Genomic DNA, 17,511 nt, shown 5'->3' with positions numbered 1-17,511 from the left:
TGTCAGGGAGAAACTGATTTATTTTCTGGCTTCGCAAGAGCCTTTCCGAATAATAGGAGGGAATGTCACAGTGGTCCATGGTTTAAAATAATAAAATAAACGTATCCTCTTGTATCCGTAGCACCGCACACCTTACACCTGTTCTAGATACAGTACACCACTGGTGGTCATTCCGAGTTGTTCGCTCGCTGCTATTTTTAGCAGAATTGCTAATAGGCTAAAATCCGGCAGTTCTGCGCATGCGTATGCACATTAGGGCACACGCGCTAAGCAATTTTACACAAAACTATGCTATTTAACTCACGTGCGAACGAAGCTTTACAATCGCTCTGCTGATTGTAGTGTGATTGACAGGAAGTGGGTGTTTCTGGGCGGAAACTGGACTTTTTCAGGGAGTGTGCTAAAAAACACAGGCGTGCCAGGTAAAAACGCAGGAGTGGCTGGAGAAACGGAGGAGTGGCTGGCCGGACGCATGGCGTGTTTGTGCCGTCAAACCAGGAACTAAACGGACCGAGCTGATCGCAATCTAGGAGTAGGTCTGGAGCTACTCAGAAACTGCAGGGAAATGCTTAATAGCAGAATTGCTAATCTTTCGGTAGCAATTCTGCTATGCTAAGATACACTCCCAGAGGGCGGCGGCTTTGCCTTTTCATTTCTGCTAAAAGTAGCTAGCGAGTGAACAACCTGGAATGACCACCACTGTTGCTAAACCTTTAAAGGATAATTATTAAGGTCACGTTGTATTGTATTTTACTTCTGGTGTCGGCTCAATGCATCTACTCACCCGCAATTATCATTTCCGTCTTCATATCACAAAATTGAGCTTCTGCGACTCATAACTAGAGATGAGCGGTTTTACTCGGATTTACCGTAATCTCCTTATTGGCTATCGGATGTCACGTATTTTGGTTAGCCAATAAGAAAAATCCAGAAAAAAATAAATGGCGATAATTCTGGAGTAAAGAACCGAGTAAATCCGAACCCGCTCATCTCTACTCATAACATCTCCGATGCGCCTTTAAATGCGCTTTCTTCAGAAAAAGATTCCTAGTCATAATCTTTGTTCGGCCTTTTTACAATTATATGAATTATCTTACAATTTGACATAATGGAAGTGGGAATGGGGCAGGAGAGGGGTGAGTGGGAAAGAGCAAAGGGCACACTAGCGGGCAGGCTGAGGTTACCCAGGCCCCTTTAACAGTCTTTATAATAACCAATAATGAGCTGTCCTTACTTTGTCATGCACGTTCCGCCTCCCGTCCCCCCCCCCCCCTTCCCGAAGGCTCCCACTGCAGCAACGGAGATGCAGCATATCTGGATAGGAGAAGAGTTGGCACAGGGTAAGTATTGCAGTATTGCAGAATGTTGGCAAGCAGTATGTGCTGTAGATCTGGAAGTCGGAATGTCGGCAAGTGTGAAGGCATTATATGCGTGCTGGTAGTGCAACGGTAGACATGATAGTAATTCATCATATTCAGATATGTACTGCCAACAGAGGCCCTCATTCCGAGTTGTTCGCTATTTTTTTCGTTCGCACAAGGTATGAGCAAAATTGCGAACATGTTGCAAAATTGCGAATATCCGCCTTCAACGTATTTTTGCCAATTCGTTCGCAGTATTACACAATGTGGGCGTAAAAATACTAAGTTTTAGTAGATTTACACATTCTTCTTAAAAGTGCACACTTTTGCGGAAAAACGCACAACAATGGGTTTTTTTTCTATTAAGTGAAATTACACCTTTCAGTTTAAAGTCCACAAGCCCTCCTCAATTTCGAATCCAATTAGTGTAATGAATGATAATGTTCATGACCAATTAAGTCTTCAAAAAATACCTGAAGAACACTTTGTTGGCATAATTGGCCATCAACATTTAAATGTTTAAATTATAAATATAGATGTTTTAAATGTGCCTGATTTTTTTTTGTTTTTTTGTTTTTTGGTGTAGAGGTGTTGTTTGTGAATGAAGGTGTTTACATGTTTATTTAGACAATAACCTCCTCACTGTATTTTTGTATTCTTTTTAAATCTTACTTTAGATGTGTGAAATGTTTAAGGTAATCAATTTCTGCTAGCCAATCTGCTGATCCTTTATTGCATTAATAAACACAACACCCGCTTAACTTGAAATATCTTGGTTTTATTGTTTGTCAATATTTTATTTTATTTTTTAAACAGAAAAATAAAATGTTTTTTAAAAAAAATCAGGCAAATTTTTGGAGCTGGTCAATACTCCTCAGTAAGCCATGCAGGTGTTGGCGCATGGTGTCCAGAATGCCCACAAAAGTTGTGGGATCTCCAACTGCAACATCTGAAATTAAGAGGCAACATAAACATTACTAACTTACTCACATTACCTATTATACAAGCAAGGCACAAAGCACACTTTAATGCAGGCATGTCCAAACTGCGGCCCTCCAGCTGTTGTGAAACTACATATACCAGCATGCCTTGACACAGTTTTGGGGTCAGAGAATGCAAAAGCTGTGTCAGGGCATGCTGGGATGTGTAGTTTTTCAACAGCTGGAGGTCCGCAGTTTGGACAGGCCTACTTTAATGGCAAAGTGACTACATCATGGCTGTTTTAAGGATAAATCAGTAGCAGAACAACACACAAGCCTGCTCAGCAATGTTTGTTTTTAACTATTATTTTTTTAATAAAGTGTACCACACCATGGGTTAAATTTACTAATACGGGAGTTCTATTTAAGATGGGACGTTGACCATAGCAACCAATCAAATTCAACATATTATCTTGTAGAAGGGGCCACAAAAATTACAAGTATAATCTTATTGGTTGCTATGGGCAACATCCCATCTTAAAGAGAACTACCATCTTAGTAAATGTAACACCATGTTGGCATTCATTCACATCTGGAGTGAAGCCGACTTATCTTTTTTGGGATTGGCCCTGCATCATCACACTGCATATCAACATCTTCAGAAGGACAACATATCGTAACATACCCACACTCCCTGAAGCCTGCCTTACTTACTACATAAGGGGGGTAATTCCAAGTTGATCGCAGCAGGATTTTTGTTAGCAATTGGGCAAAACCATGTGCACTGCAGGGGAGGCAGATATAACATGTGCAGAGAGAGTTAGATTTGGGTGTGGTGAGTTCAATCTGCAATCTAATATGCAGTGTAAAAATAAAGCAGCCAGTATTTACCCTGCACAGAAATAAAATAACCCACCCAAATCTAACTCTTTCTGCACATGTTATATCTGCCTCCCCTGCAGTGCACATGGTTTTGCCCAATTGCTATCAAAAATCCTGCTGCGATCAACTTGGAATTACCCCCAAGGTCCAACATGTTTTTAAATTAAATGTTATTTATTTTTGAGTGTAAATTTCACAACAAAAATCACTGTGTCCTTAGCCAGCCTAACAAAGTGAAGCATGCGAATTCAATGTGCAAATATTGGAATACCCAACCACAAGTGTAAAAGTCCAACAACATACTACACTCCACTCACGTCTAACTGTTTAGCAGATAATGTTGCACATACAAACCCTGTTGTCCTGGGCAACCCTGTCGACAAAATGAGTGTCGACCTAGAGTGGGCATCCTCAACATTGCAGACGTAGACACTGTACATCTAATGTTCCTCACACAAATGTAAATGCAACATCCATACCATGATGAAGAAGACAAACATTTTACCTTGGCAAAAAATTTTACCCAGTACAACACTGCATTTATTAGAATGTGTAGTTAAATTTGGTTAAAAATTAAATGTCAATGAGTGTCAACTTACTGTCCTGTGCCACTTGATCACCTCCCAGAAGTGCCTCCGGGGCCTCTGCTGCCCATTCCGAAGGAGGGGATGGCGGCTGGATGGGGGATGGCGGCTGGATGGGGGAAGGAGGCTGGATGGGGGTAGGAGGCTGGATGGGGGAAGGAGGCTGGATGGGGGAAGGAGGCTGGATGTGGGAAGGAGGCTGGATGGTGGAAGGAGGCTGGAAGGGGGAGCTTGGTACAGAGGGTGGGTCAGATTGAGTGGGGGAGGGTGGCGGAGAGGTGGGTTGGGTCACATAGGGGGAGGGGGCCAGAGAGGGGGAATGGGAAAGAGAGGGTGAGGTGGGCGGAGTGGTGCTTTGTCCTACAGAGGTGGAGGGGGACAGAGAGGGGTATTGGTAAAGAGAGGTGGAGGGGGGCTGAGAAGGGGACTGGGAAGGAGAGGGGGATTGGGTGACAGAAGGGGAGGGGGGCTGAGAAGGGGACTGGGAAGGAGAGGGGGAATGGGTGACAGAAGGGGAGGGGGGCTGAGAAGGGGACTGGGAAGGAGAGGGGGAATGGGTGTGAGAAGGGGAGGGGGGCTGAGAAGGGGACTGGGAAGGAGAGGGGGAATGGGTGACAGAAGGGGAGGGGGGCTGAGAAGGGGACTGGGAAGGAGAGGTGGAATGGGTGTGAGAAGTGGAGGGGGGCTGAGAAGGGGGCTGGGAAGGAGAGGGGGAATGGGTGACAGAAGGGGAGGGGGGCTGAGAAGCGGACTGGGAAGGAGTGGGGGAATGGGTGTGAGAAGGGGAGGGGGGCTGAGAAGGGGACTGGGAAGGAGAGGGGGAATGGGTGTGAGAAGGGGAGGGGGGGGCTCAGAAGTGGACTGGTCGGGGCTCCCAGCAGCAGCAGCTTGCCGTTGTGCTCGGCCTAGAATGACATATGTAATATTTTGTTTGTAGCATGAAAATTTTTAACAACAGCATTTTTCTATTACTCTGTTCTGTCCCATGTTAAAGACACAGGGGTAACATTAATAGGTTTTTCTTATTTTGAAACTGGTGAGGTTGCCCATAGCAACCAAACAGATTATATGTAACATTTATTAAGCTGCTTCTAGAATATAATAGATTGAATCTGATTGGTTGTTATAGGCAACATCTCCAGTTCTAAAAAAAACACACCTTATTAAAATTACCACACTGAGCAAGTTATTGGGTTCAGTTGACAGCCTGTGTAGCAACTCTGTACAACAACATGCACTTTTTCAGAAGCACCTTGCTACACAGTCAGTACTGCTTGCCCTACCCACACACACACTCATGTTTATTCTACAAGTTTATTGTAAGTGTGCTAATTTACACACTCTCACTTAGTGAAAGTATGTAAAGTATTGGCTAAAAATCTGTTATGCACTGTAATATTTTACTTACTGCGCCTACGTAGGGTACGGATTTGTTGGCGGAGCTCCGCCAACAGGTCCGGCGTATGCCTGCGGAGGTCGCTCCAGCGCCTCTCCAACTGTATAACGGTCCTCCGGCTGCGGACGCGGGTCCGCAATAAGCGCCGGACCTCCGCGTAGGCCTCGCGCTTCACCCTATTTGGGACAAAGGGCCCTGCGCGGACTACGCGGCGGTCCATCACTGCCACTAGTACGCGCAGCTCGCGGCGTGTGAATGCTGCTGCGCGCATCATGGCAATGGTGTTTTCCATATATGGGCTTATATTTATAGTTTGTGGTTGCATGTGATTGGTTGGAAATGTATGGTGTCATCTGTAATCAACTTTATTGATATGTGTACATTGATGTGCAGGACAGTTGGTATAGTTCTCATGGGCGGAGATTCGCACATGCGGACACACACACACACACACACACACACACACACACACACACACAAACACACACACATATTATTAAAATATGACTTCACATCATAAACATATTAGTCTTCACACATATATAAAATAAATACTTTATAAACTATTAAAAACTATTGGATACAACAATCTTACACAACATACATGAAAAGGAGAATATTGCCATAAAAAATGTACTGAAACAAAATAAAATACTCTCAAAACTCACTCAAATGTGCTCACTCAGAAATGTCCACCGTGCTTTAGTAATTTTCCGCATACACCCACACACAGGCTGCATGCAAGGCGTTCATATAGCCAGTGCAGCAATTACTGGACCAATTAGCATAATATACACCTGCGCGGAATTCCGCACCGGAAAACGCAAGCAGCTATAAATAGGTGAACACTCGTGCATACACACATGCTACCAGCAACATGGCTACTCGTGAGCAGACGGCAGCAGAGATGGACGAGGTGCAGAAGCAGATGGCAGCACTAACACAGAGAAGATTAGCACTGCGGAGGCAGATGCTTGATTTTGCAAATGCAGACTCAGAAATACCAGGACCCAGTACTATACAAACTCCTTCTGCTACCCAGGAGTTAGGAGTGAATCCCCTGCCAGACATAGCTAGTGGGGAAACTGAGGGTGATTCTGGACTAGCAGCTCAAACACAAACTACACAAGCAGCTAGTGAAGAGGAAGATGGTGATGAAGGTCAGGATGATAGCTCACAGGCTACTTCCAGAAAAAAAAAAAGACAGCCCGCATTCACTAAGAGGGAGTTACGGATTTTGGTCACACAGGCCATGCAAATAATACATCGAGAACCCCAAAACATGGGTGCTGCAACCAAAGACAGAATTTGGAGGGACATCACTAATTCTATTAATGAAGTCGGCTCAATAGTCCGCACCTCGCAGGAAGTTCGAAGACGGTAAGTGTATATTGCCAGTCCATTTTCTGTGCCAAGTATTATTAAAAAGTAACTTAGATGTGATGTTGCCTATAGCAACCAAATGCATAGCATGTGTACTATATATTAAAGCAGGTTTCCAAAATTTAACACTACCTTGCCCCTGTTTTTCACCACATATGTAGTTGGGCCGACTTCAAATCCCGCCTGAAGGGCAAGAGGTCTGCGGAGTGGAATGCCTCGAGGGCAACAGGGGGAGGACCAGCTGCCACTGTGGAATACACAGATCTGGAGGAGATAGCGTTGGACTGTGTGAGCTACGAGGAGGGGGTTGGGGTGTCTTATATGGACATGGACCTGCCTGAAATACTCCATGCACATGACTTGCCAGGTAAGTTTACACACATTTTTTTTTTATTTAAACAAAAATCTCATATTGTTTTTATCTACTCTTTTTCCACTCATTCTTCTATTTGCTTTGCACATAACACAGCACAGGGGGGTGAGCAGGTAGAGTCACAGGAGGGTTATGTGGCTGAGGCTGAGGTGGAGGGACCTAGTGTGTCTGGCAGTGTGGGACCACAAATCCCACCCATCCAGATTCCAACTGGCCCCCCCACCCAACCCTCTGCTATCCCGGAAATCCTGACTGAAATAGCCAGGTATGGTGAGAGCCTGAATGCTTTTCAGGACAGGATGCTCCGGGAGGTAAGCCAGATACCTGTCCGGCTCACTGAGCACAGAACCAGTGTGGAGCAAGGTGTAGCTCAACTCTGCCAAGGTCTGGCAGAGATCAGGCAGGGACAAGATCAACTCGCCTCCTCCTTCCATGAACTTGCCAATTCCATTCGGCAAGGGCTCCAGGACATCGCTGTCTCCCTTGCCCACAGTGGCAGAGAGCCAGCCACATCGGCTCCCTCCCCTCCCCCTGTAATGGAAGAACATCCCACTGGGCAGGGCCCTCGAAGGTCGCTCCGCAGACCAAGCCAAGAAGAACATCATCAGGCGGGGAAAAAAAAGAGAAAGGGATGTCTCTCCAGATGGGCAGCACCCATGTTTTACATGTTGCCTCGATGTATTTTTTTATTTTGGCTTGTGTGGCCAGAATGTAGAACTGCCTCAAAGTGAAATGTTTTCTTTAAATTGTAGCCTGTGAGTTATTTGTGCCTACACCTGAGCCATCTTCCTCTTCCTAGCGTGCTGTGTATGTTTGTGTTTGTGTGTTTGTTCCGGAATCTACCTCAGTTCCCCTAAAAGTTTAGTCTGGCTGGGGGTTCACTTACTTAATTGAAAAAAACAAATTCTGGTAGAATAAGGGGTTACCATAGTACTGGGTTCTGCTATGTGCATTTGCCCAATGCCATCTGCTTGCTGCTATGTCCATCTCTGTATCTGATGCTCATTTGTAGCCATGTTGTGTTGATTTTGAACTTTATTTGAAGTAAAAAAAAATAACTTTACAATTGTTTGTGTGTTTTATTAAAGGTTATGCACTCATGAAAACTGTGCCCTGTAAACTTGAACATGGCATATTGACATTTGTGGAACAAGGGAACAATCAGAATATTAAGACAAACATTGCATAGTGTAATTTTAAATCTGTATGCCTTGCACAACACTTAAATTAACATATACAAAAAAATTAACCAAAAAAAACTTGGGTTACTAGGGGCAACATGCCATAGTATTAGATATGGACACATATTTTTTAAATATATATATATATTTTTTTTTAAATAAGTCACATTAAATGTAGGCTGCATTATGGTGCTCATGTTATTTGGTATGTACAAAGGAATATGTCTATGTTGAGAAGATTTAGCTGATGTAGTTTATTAGTTAGTTTAGTCACATTTGAGATTATAAAACAAATAATTTAAACATGCATTTAACATCAGTTAATTTTTATTGGTTCAAAAAATACAGTGCATTATTTGTGAGTGTGTCAGATTTGTTTGTGCTAACAATACAAATATGAAGTGGCCATATAATTGCTGCTTGTATTATTTTGTAAGAGCAGTATTTTGCAAGTAAATGCTCAACAGGTGAATTCAGTTGCTAATTAATTGCTAATTAGAGCACACACACACTTGTAACAGTACTTCGCAAGTGCTGAGTAGCTGCAGACTCAGGGGCCCTACACACTGGCCGACCCGCCGCCGAGCTGCCCGACGGCGGATACGGCCGATGAATCGACCTGGCGGCGGGGGGGCAGTGACGGGGGAGTGAAGTTTCTTCACTCCCCCCGTCACGCGGCTCCATAGAACTGCAGGCAAATATGGACGAGATCGTCCATATTGGCCTGCATGCACAGCCGACGGGGGACCAGCGATGAACGAGCGCGGGACCGCGCATCGTTCATCGCTGTAGCCTCCACACTGAAAGATATGAACGAGTTCTCGTTCATTTATGAACGAGATCGTTCATATCTTTCAAAAAATCAGCCAGTGTGTAGGGCCTATAACTCTTCTGCTGCGTGAAGATAGCGAAAATTTGTTATGTACTTTTAACATAGGATACGCATTTTTTCCAAAAACACGCCTACTGCTGGATGCATACTCCCACACTAGCCGCCCACTTTCACGCCCATGTCGTAGGATTGCGAAGCCGTGCCTCTGCCACGACTCCGTCACTACCCGTTTTCGTTTGTGTAGTACGAGCAGTTTTCTTTGTAGTAATTCTGCACAAGTGTCGTATCGCTATGCTTGCGCATGCGTATTTTTGCTTTTGCGCATGCGCAGTTTGTGGGTTTCCTGCCGTTTGCGATGCGAAGATCCGCTGCGAACAACTCGGAATGAGGGCCAGAGTGCTGTAAATAGCACACGTTAACATCCTGGGGGTACATTTAATAAGATGGCAGTTCTATTTAAAATGGGATGTTGCCCATAGCAACCAATCAGATTCCAGGCATTATCTTCTAGAAGGTGCTAAATAAATGAGAAGTAGAATATGATTGAGCTGAGATAAATGCAATAAATACATAAAATAAATGTTACTTTCTTTTATGTTTTGATTTAATTCAATTGTCTGAACTATTCAAAATCATAGTCCCAGGCTCTTGTCTATACTGGCCCTGTGTGATAGCAAAATTAGATTATAAAATTCACTGGGAAAGGGACTGAGTGTACAGCGCTGCTGAATTTGTTGGTGCTATCCTAAAAAAGACAGTAATAATATTTAACCCTTTTTTCTTAAAGATAACTAATCTCAATACACATCTATATAGAAATTATCCAGAGACAACAGCAGATTCATCTATAAAAGTTTCAATAAAAAATAAGGGTTTTATGACTTTTCAAATCAAATTGAACCATATTATCTCTGTAGCTGCATGCAGGGCTACTGGAGGCGGTGCAGGTACTTCCCCACGTGGTGTACACACAATGTGCTCAGGCCATCATGGAGTGCAGGGCTGGACTGCCCATCTGGCACTTCTGGCAAGTGCCAGAAGGGAAGATGGCCTGATGGGCCGGTCTGGCCACAAAGAGAGACCAGCCTCCGGGTACTCTGCTCGGCCACCCGGGATAATACAGAGACACGATGGTGTGCTGCAAAACCAGGTACCCGTTACACATGCCCCGTGAGCCTTGACCACACCTCCTTTTCATGCCTGTGGTGCACATACATAATAATATGCCAGAGATGTTATATAGCCCTGTCCCGTCCCTGATAGATGGCATGGCATACCTCCCAACTGTCACAAATTTGGCGGGACAGCCCTATTTTTCATGGACTGTCCCGCTGGACCACCCGCAAGTCGCAGTGTCCCGCAGTGGAGGGGACAGTTGGGAGACCCCCTCTCTTTTGCTGCTCTCTAGATTTCATATATAAGTACTTAACCAACCTATTTCCAGTCAGGAGAGGAGAGTATCTCAATTATCAGAGGGTAACCTGTCACTTGAACTAAACATTGCCGAACCTCTCAGAGAGCAATAGGAGGAAAGGAGAGATAGATATTTTGACTCTTAAATGCATTAAAGGAAAGCTTGATAGCCATCAACTGCTTATCTGCTGTGTAAAGGGTACCGACAGATCTCCCAGTGATGGATGGATGGATGTGTGTATTCTGGCACACTATAGTATCAGCCAAATCAGTGGCGGAACTAGCGAGCAGTGGGCCCAGGTGCGACAAAATGCTTTGCCCCCCCCCCCCATCCCATCCAAGTCCACCCCGTCACCCCTGGAGAGGATCTGGTGAGGGGGACCTACTCAGGGCCAGAGAAATTGATACCTAGCAACAGTGCCGTAACTAGACATTTTAGCACTGTGTGCAAGAAACGGCATCGGAGCCCCACCCCTGCATGCAAAACAGGGGCAGTGCGCGCCTACGGCGTGCGCAAAAATACATAGTGGCGTGGCTTCGTGGGGAAGGAGTGTGGCCACAAAATAATACCAATTCATAAAACGGTGCACAGTAGTCTCCATTATTCAAATTACGCCGCACAGTAGCACCACTACACCAGGTAGAGACCCTTTTACACCTTACGGCGGACAGATTCCTCTTTTTACACATTACGGCAGACAGCGTCCCCTTTTTACACATTACGGCAGACAGCGTCCCCTTTTTACACATTACGGCAGACAGCGTCCCCTTTTTACACATTACGGCAGACAGCGTGCACTTTTTACACATAACGACAGACAGCGTCCCCTTTTTTACACATAACGGCAGACAGCGTGCCCTTGTTACACATAGCGGCAGACAGCGTGCCATTGTTACACATAGCGGCAGACAGCGTACACTTTTTACACATAACGGCAGACAGCGTGCCCTTTTTACACATTACGGCATACAGCGTGCCCTTTTTACACATTACGGCAGACAGCGTCCCCCTTTTTACACATTACGCAGACAGCGTCCCCCTTTTTACACATTGCGGCAGACAGTCCCAAGAAAGACCGACAGACAGAAAGAAAGAAAGAAAGAAAGAGAGAAAGAAAGAAAAAAAGAAAGAAAGAAAGAAAGAAAGAAGAATTATACTTACCCTCTCCGCTGGCTCAGGCTCCTCGGTACAGCTTCTGGTCACTCACGATTCCCGGGCAGGAGAGAAGGAGGAGGAGGGAGCCGCAGCAGCGCTGTGTTATTGGTGGAGGCGCTGCTGCTGCTGCCCCTCTGCTTCACTATAGGCTGTTCTCGGAAGACAGCCTATAGTGAAGCAGAGGGGCAGCAGCAGCAGCGCCTCAACCAGTAACAAAGCGCTGCTGCGGCTCCCTCCTCCACCTCCCTCCTCCTCCTTCCCCCGTACCGCTGCTCCTCTCCTCTCTGGGCGGCTGTGCTCTGCGGGCAGCGGTTGCCCGCAGCGCACAGCGGCATGTAATGAGTCAGTTTGACTCATTACATGCTTTGGGCCCCTGGACAGAGGCGGGCCCCAGTGCAACGCACTGGTTGCACTGGCGGTAGTTCCGCCTCTGAGCCCAATCTAAATCCTTTAATGATCTACCCAAAAAACAGATCCAACACAAGATTCTAACAACATACAGTGACAATAGATCAAAGGCGCTACTATCACATAAAAGAACCACAATTAAAAAAGTACCACAATGATTCAAAGATAAATATACATCTCATGTGTTCTTTGAAGTTCTTTCCAAATCACTATTTTTCTTAGGTCATACCGCAGATCCCGAATTATACATGCAAAAAAAGAAGAAATGCAACAATATGGGTGGTTGTGTTTTAAACAAAATAAAAATAAAAAGTCCCGTGAATGTCCAGAAAAAGGAACCCTATTGTGTTGTGAATTCTTGATAGGAGATAAGGACAGTGACTCGCCACCAATTCACAATGTTAATAGACGTACCGAAACTCACATAAAAGATTGTACAACCATGTATGTAAAGGTATCTTTCATAACACAACCAGCAACAATATTGAAGGTAATTTGTTCAAGTGAACGTACCCCACTCACTTCTTAATGGAACTGATTCCACGTATCTTGGTTTCTTTATATCATGTTGACCCACACCTTCATAAGTCCAAATGATTTATTCTTCACATAACAGTTCACAATAAAAATAGTCTGACAGTTCTCCACATTCCAATATGTGGTATGGTAGAAAAGTAAAAGTCAGATGGATTTGACATACACAGGTGAATTCCGGACTTACACCCGTGCTAACAAGTCCTGCATACCTTTGGAATATTGGGGATGAAAAAGGCAGCTGTCCCAATGAAAAAATGAGAAATCACTGTCTGGTAGCACCAACGCTGTTTCGACCTATATGGGTCTTTATCAAGGTGTATGCCCAGACAGTGAATTTGAAAATACTTATACCCCTATACAGGAAATTTAAACTTTTAGAGTGCATGATGGGTAAAATTTCCTCACATCGTTAAAAACACATTAAATCTATGTAAAAGGTTATCTAAAAATATCCACACACTATCCTTGATCTATCCTCACTGTGGGCGGGATGTACTAATGTACATCGCCGCCCTGCGCCACGATGCTGATCGCATATGTACTAACATATGCGATCAGCATTGCGGAGGACAGCTCTTCCGATAAGAGCTGTCCTCCGCGATGCGCAGCGGCAGCCTGACTTCCGGGATTCGGCCCCAGGAGTCAGTCTGCGCATGCGCGGGGTGACGGGGGGGGGGGGGCCGCAGGGCATGCTGGGAGGAATCCGATCGGATCCCTCACACAGCGCCGCGGAGAGAAGCCCATAAGCTTCTATGGACTATCACCAGCTAAAGCTGGCGTACCCCGCCGCGGCGCTGTCCTGCCGGCCGGGGGTTAGTACATCAGGAAAATGCGGTAAACAGGGAGTTTACCGCATTTTCCGCTTAGTACATCCCGCCCTGTATGTTGTTAAGATCTCCCAGTGACCTTAAGTGTTGTGCAAAAATCTTTACCTTTTTACCTCAAAGCAGGAGCCCTAAGGAGAGCGAGAAGCTAAGCAATGAGACATAAGGCCCAGTGGAATAGAGTCAGCCTATCCCTGCAAACCATACGTATTTAAAATACAGCGAACGGAGCTCGGCCTGTCTTCCCAGCATTTACAGCACTGAGCAGGGCAGCATCAGAGGCGGGACGGGGCAGAGAAGGAGGCGGATTATTCTCCTCAGCACCAGCCTTTTGACAGCATCAATCCGGTAAAGGCTCGCCCGGAGGTGCGGCCTGACAAAGATTGGCATCGGTGGGCGGAGCATGTCCCGTTGTAAGTCTAATTGCTGATCTTCTGTGATTTAGTTAAATTCTTTGAGATTATACTTGAAATACTGTAGCATATTCAGCTAGTTACTATATAAAATGACACAGCACATGTGTAACATCCCCCTTTCAGTGGGTGGTGTGGTGGAAGGTGTATTTGCTGTGATACACCTCCAACTGCCCCAGGCTAGCTCTCTGGGGTGTTGGCAATACCTGAGAAGGGAGTCCCTGCCCGTGCAGGCTTTATAACGGATGGTGTAATGGTTGGCATTACTGCCTCACAGTACTGAGGTCATGGGTTCGATTCCAACCATGACTCTAACTGTGTGGAGTTTGTATATTCTTCCCGTACGTGCATGGGTTTCCTCCGTGTACCCCGGTTTCCTCCCACAATACAAAAATATGCTGGTAGGTTAATTGGATCCCAACAAAATTAACTCTAGCATGAATGCGTGAACATGTGGTGGGGTATAGAGATTGTAAATTCCAGTAAAGATGGCCGCACTACTGCTATGGCTGTTTCGGCGCGCAGGGCTCTTTGGTTACATCAGTGGTCGGCTGACGCTGATTCCAAAAAGGGTGTGGAAAATCTTCCCTTTACCGGTGATGCCTTGTTTGGAGACAAATTAAATAAATGGTTCTCCCAAGCAATGGCGGGTAAGTCTACCTAATGTGTTACTGCTTAACACATTATTGGTCAGCTAAGCCATCATACACGCCCTGCGTGTACTGTCTGCTATGTGCCGTGCAGCGCAGATGCTTGGCAGTGTATTGGGGACCGAGGATCGCAGCCCAACAGATCGGATCGATAAGAAGGATCCGATCTGTGGTGGGAGGCCTTTTTACAAAGGGGGTGTCTGGAGTACTTACCCCCAGGCCCCCCACCCCCCATGATCCGGCTCTGTTCCCACCGATAGGGCACCAATCAGTCCTCTCTGAACAGAATGTCATACACTCCACTTCGTTCTACATGTCAGTGGTGAAGCATCATTTCATGGGGATGAATACAGGGGGTAAAATAATACGGAGGGCTAGGTACAAATCACATGGGGGTAAATTGTACAGGAGCAATAAAATGGCTGCAGGTGTTGATCAATGGCTACAGTATAGGAGGCTATAAGAGGGGACAATCATTGAGTGATGGGGAGATAACGCTAGAGAGGTACAGTATTGATGGCTAAAGGGATTGATTACAGGGGAAATATGATTAGAGGAGGGTCTAATTATAATAACAGGTGAATATTAATGAGTACAGGAGAAAATGCACGACTACAGGAAATGCAATGCTATAATGTGACATGTGATCAAAGGGCAATATTGTCATGCCGCCGCCGTACTTACTGCTCCGGGCACGCTGGGTCTCCGTGCGGCCGTCCTCGCTGGCGGTCTCTGGCTCCCGGCGCTCCGTCCCGCGATCGTGAGTGTGGACGTCGCGGGTACGCCCGGCGTCCACTGAAGGTGCGGGTGACATCATCAACACTTCCCACCAATCAGGTACTGGCGGGAAGTTCAAATTCAGACGCCGGGCTGAGCTCCGGCGCCTGAGTATCATCTTTTCTACTTAGAAGTTGTGATCTCCAGTGCTCCTGTATTGCTGTCGCACCTCCGTGCCTCCAAGCACCTCAGCGTCTCCACGCACCTCAGTGCCTCCAAGCACCTCAGCGTCTCCACGCACCTCCGTGCCTCCAAGCACCTCAGCGTCTCCACGCACCTCAGTGCCTCCAAGCACCTCAGCGTCTCCACGCACCTCCGTGCCTCCAAGCACCTCAGCGACTCCACGCACCTCAGTGCCTCCAAGCACCTCAGTGTCTCAGAGCACCTCAGTGCCTCCAAGCACCTCAGTGCCTCCCAGCTCCTCAGTATCGCTCTCGGTGAGCTCACGGTATTCTTCACAAAATTCATCAGCGCCTTTTCAAGTCTTGTCTTTCAGGAGACCTTCCGCATCCACACGTGCCTCCTGCCTGTCATCCAAATCCTGCATGAGGAAAACCTACATTCGGCCATCTCTGCTGCGGCCCAGTTGCGGTTCCTCTTCCCGGTCATTAGAAGAAACCCCGAGTCCACAACACTCCCAAACCATGTCAGTGATAGTATACTCAGGCCTCATGGACCCGGGGGATCGGAACACAGAGTCGAGCGCCATCCAAAGTTTGGCTTCCCGAGTTCAGACTCAGGAGGCGACACAGGGCCAGGTGATGCAATATCTCCAGGAATTGTCCGGCCGATTGGATCAAATTCAAGCATCCTTAGCTTCCGTAATTCCGGTTTCAGTTCCCGTAACTGCTCCAGTTGCCGTTTCCAGTAACACCCAACCTCCGGCCGGTACCAGGTCACGCCTTCAGCTTCCTACTCCTTCCCGCTATAATGGGAATCCAAAGAATTGCCGTGGTTTTTTAAACCAGTGCGAGGTGCACTTCGAGCTTCTCTCTCATAATTTCCCGACGGATCGGTCTAAGGTGGCGTATATTATTTCCCTGCTCGAAGGGTCAGCGTTGGATTGGGTGTCTCCGTTATGGGAATGATCTGATCCTGTGGTTTCCAACTACACCAACTTCATCATGTCCTTTCGAAGAATCTTCGACGAGCCCGGCAGGATGACCACTGCTTCTTCTGACTTGCTCCGTGTCCATCAGGGCTCCCGCTCCGTGGGTCAGTATGTGGTTCATTTCCAGACCATTGCCTCTGAACTTCACTGGAATAATGATGCCCTGAGGGCTGCCTTCTGGAACGGTCTCTCTGACCGGCTGAAAGATGAGTTGGTCACTAGGGATCTGCCGGATCCATTAGTAGAGTTGATCTCCCTCTGCGTCAAGGTGTATCTTCGGATGCAGGAGCGTGGAGGAGAACGTAGTCGTTCAGATTGTTCCAGGTTCCGGCTTCCTCCTCCTAGGCCGGTGGCTGTGCCCAGTTCGGACGAACCCATGCAAATTAACCGGTCCCGACTGTCTCCGGAGGAACGACAGCGTCGTCGTGAAGGTAAACTTTGCCTTTACTGTGGAGCCGCAGATCATTTCCTCAAGTTTTGTAAATCCCGTCCGGGAAACGGGCAGGCCTAGCTTGTTCCGGAGGAGTCAAGTTGGGAGTCACGTCCAAATCTTCTCCGACTTTGGATTGCTTACTTTCCGTGTCTTTGACCTCCAAGTCAGTTGCCAAATCTTTTAATGCCCTATTGGACTCTGGGGCTGCTGGGAATTTTGTTTCTTTCTCCTGTGCCCAAGGTCTGGATTTAAAGTTGCGGTCTATCAAACGGCCTATTTCTTTGACTGCTATTAATGGAACCAGAATATCCAATGGCCTCATTACATATCGCACTGAGCCCGTTAGGCTGCAGGTCGGAGCGCTACATCAAGAACATCTAGAACTCCTAGTGATTCCGGAGATGCCTCACGACCTTGTCCTCGGGTTGCCTTGGCTCAAAACCCATAATCCCCACGTCGACTGGAAGTCTTCACAAATTCTGTCTTGAAGTTCTTTTTGTCACTCTAACTGTCTCACTCCTGTCTGTCCGCTCCGTGTCTCTTCTAAGTCGGATGAAGAGCTTATTCCGGAGGCGTATCAAGAGTACAAGGATGTACAGGATTACGTTAACTCTTGCCCACAGTGTACGCAGCATAAATCTCCTCGTCTGCCTCCTGCCGGGTTGCTTCGTCCTCTGTCCATTCCTTTGAAACCCTGGACTCATATTTCCATGGACTTCATTACCGAGTTGCCCTGTTCCAAAGGTTACAATACCGTCTGGGTGATTGTCGACCGTTTTTCTAAGATGGCGCACTTCATTCCATTGACAGGGGTCTGCCGACAGCTTCCAAATTGCCTCTATTATTCATCCAGGAACACTTTCGGTTGCACTGTTTA

General features: G+C 46.5%; 1 protein-coding gene and 1 long non-coding RNA gene across 2 annotated transcripts in view; both read right to left on the bottom strand.

The window, feature by feature from the left end:
* Nucleotides 1-2,118: 2,118 nt before the first annotated feature.
* On the bottom strand, nucleotides 2,119-4,389 carry LOC135050500 (uncharacterized). Its single transcript, XR_010241635.1, has 2 exons — nucleotides 3,763-4,389; nucleotides 2,119-2,310 (listed from the first exon to the last, which is right to left on the bottom strand). It is a non-coding gene; the product is annotated as an uncharacterized LOC135050500 (long non-coding RNA).
* A 102-nt stretch (nucleotides 4,390-4,491) lies between these two features.
* GRM5 (glutamate metabotropic receptor 5) overlaps nucleotides 4,492-17,511 on the bottom strand; it is a 634,815-nt gene continuing 621,795 nt past the window's right edge. Inside the window, exon 9 of the mRNA XM_063951400.1 lies at nucleotides 4,492-4,652. Coding sequence (XP_063807470.1) covers nucleotides 4,598-4,652 — 55 coding nt within the window. The 3' untranslated portion in view covers nucleotides 4,492-4,597. The remainder of the gene's footprint in view (nucleotides 4,653-17,511) is intronic.

Source organism: Pseudophryne corroboree, chromosome 2 (genome assembly GCF_028390025.1).
Source record: "Pseudophryne corroboree isolate aPseCor3 chromosome 2, aPseCor3.hap2, whole genome shotgun sequence".
NCBI lineage: Eukaryota > Metazoa > Chordata > Amphibia > Anura > Myobatrachidae > Pseudophryne > Pseudophryne corroboree.
This window is presented reverse-complemented; position numbering and strand designations above follow the sequence as displayed.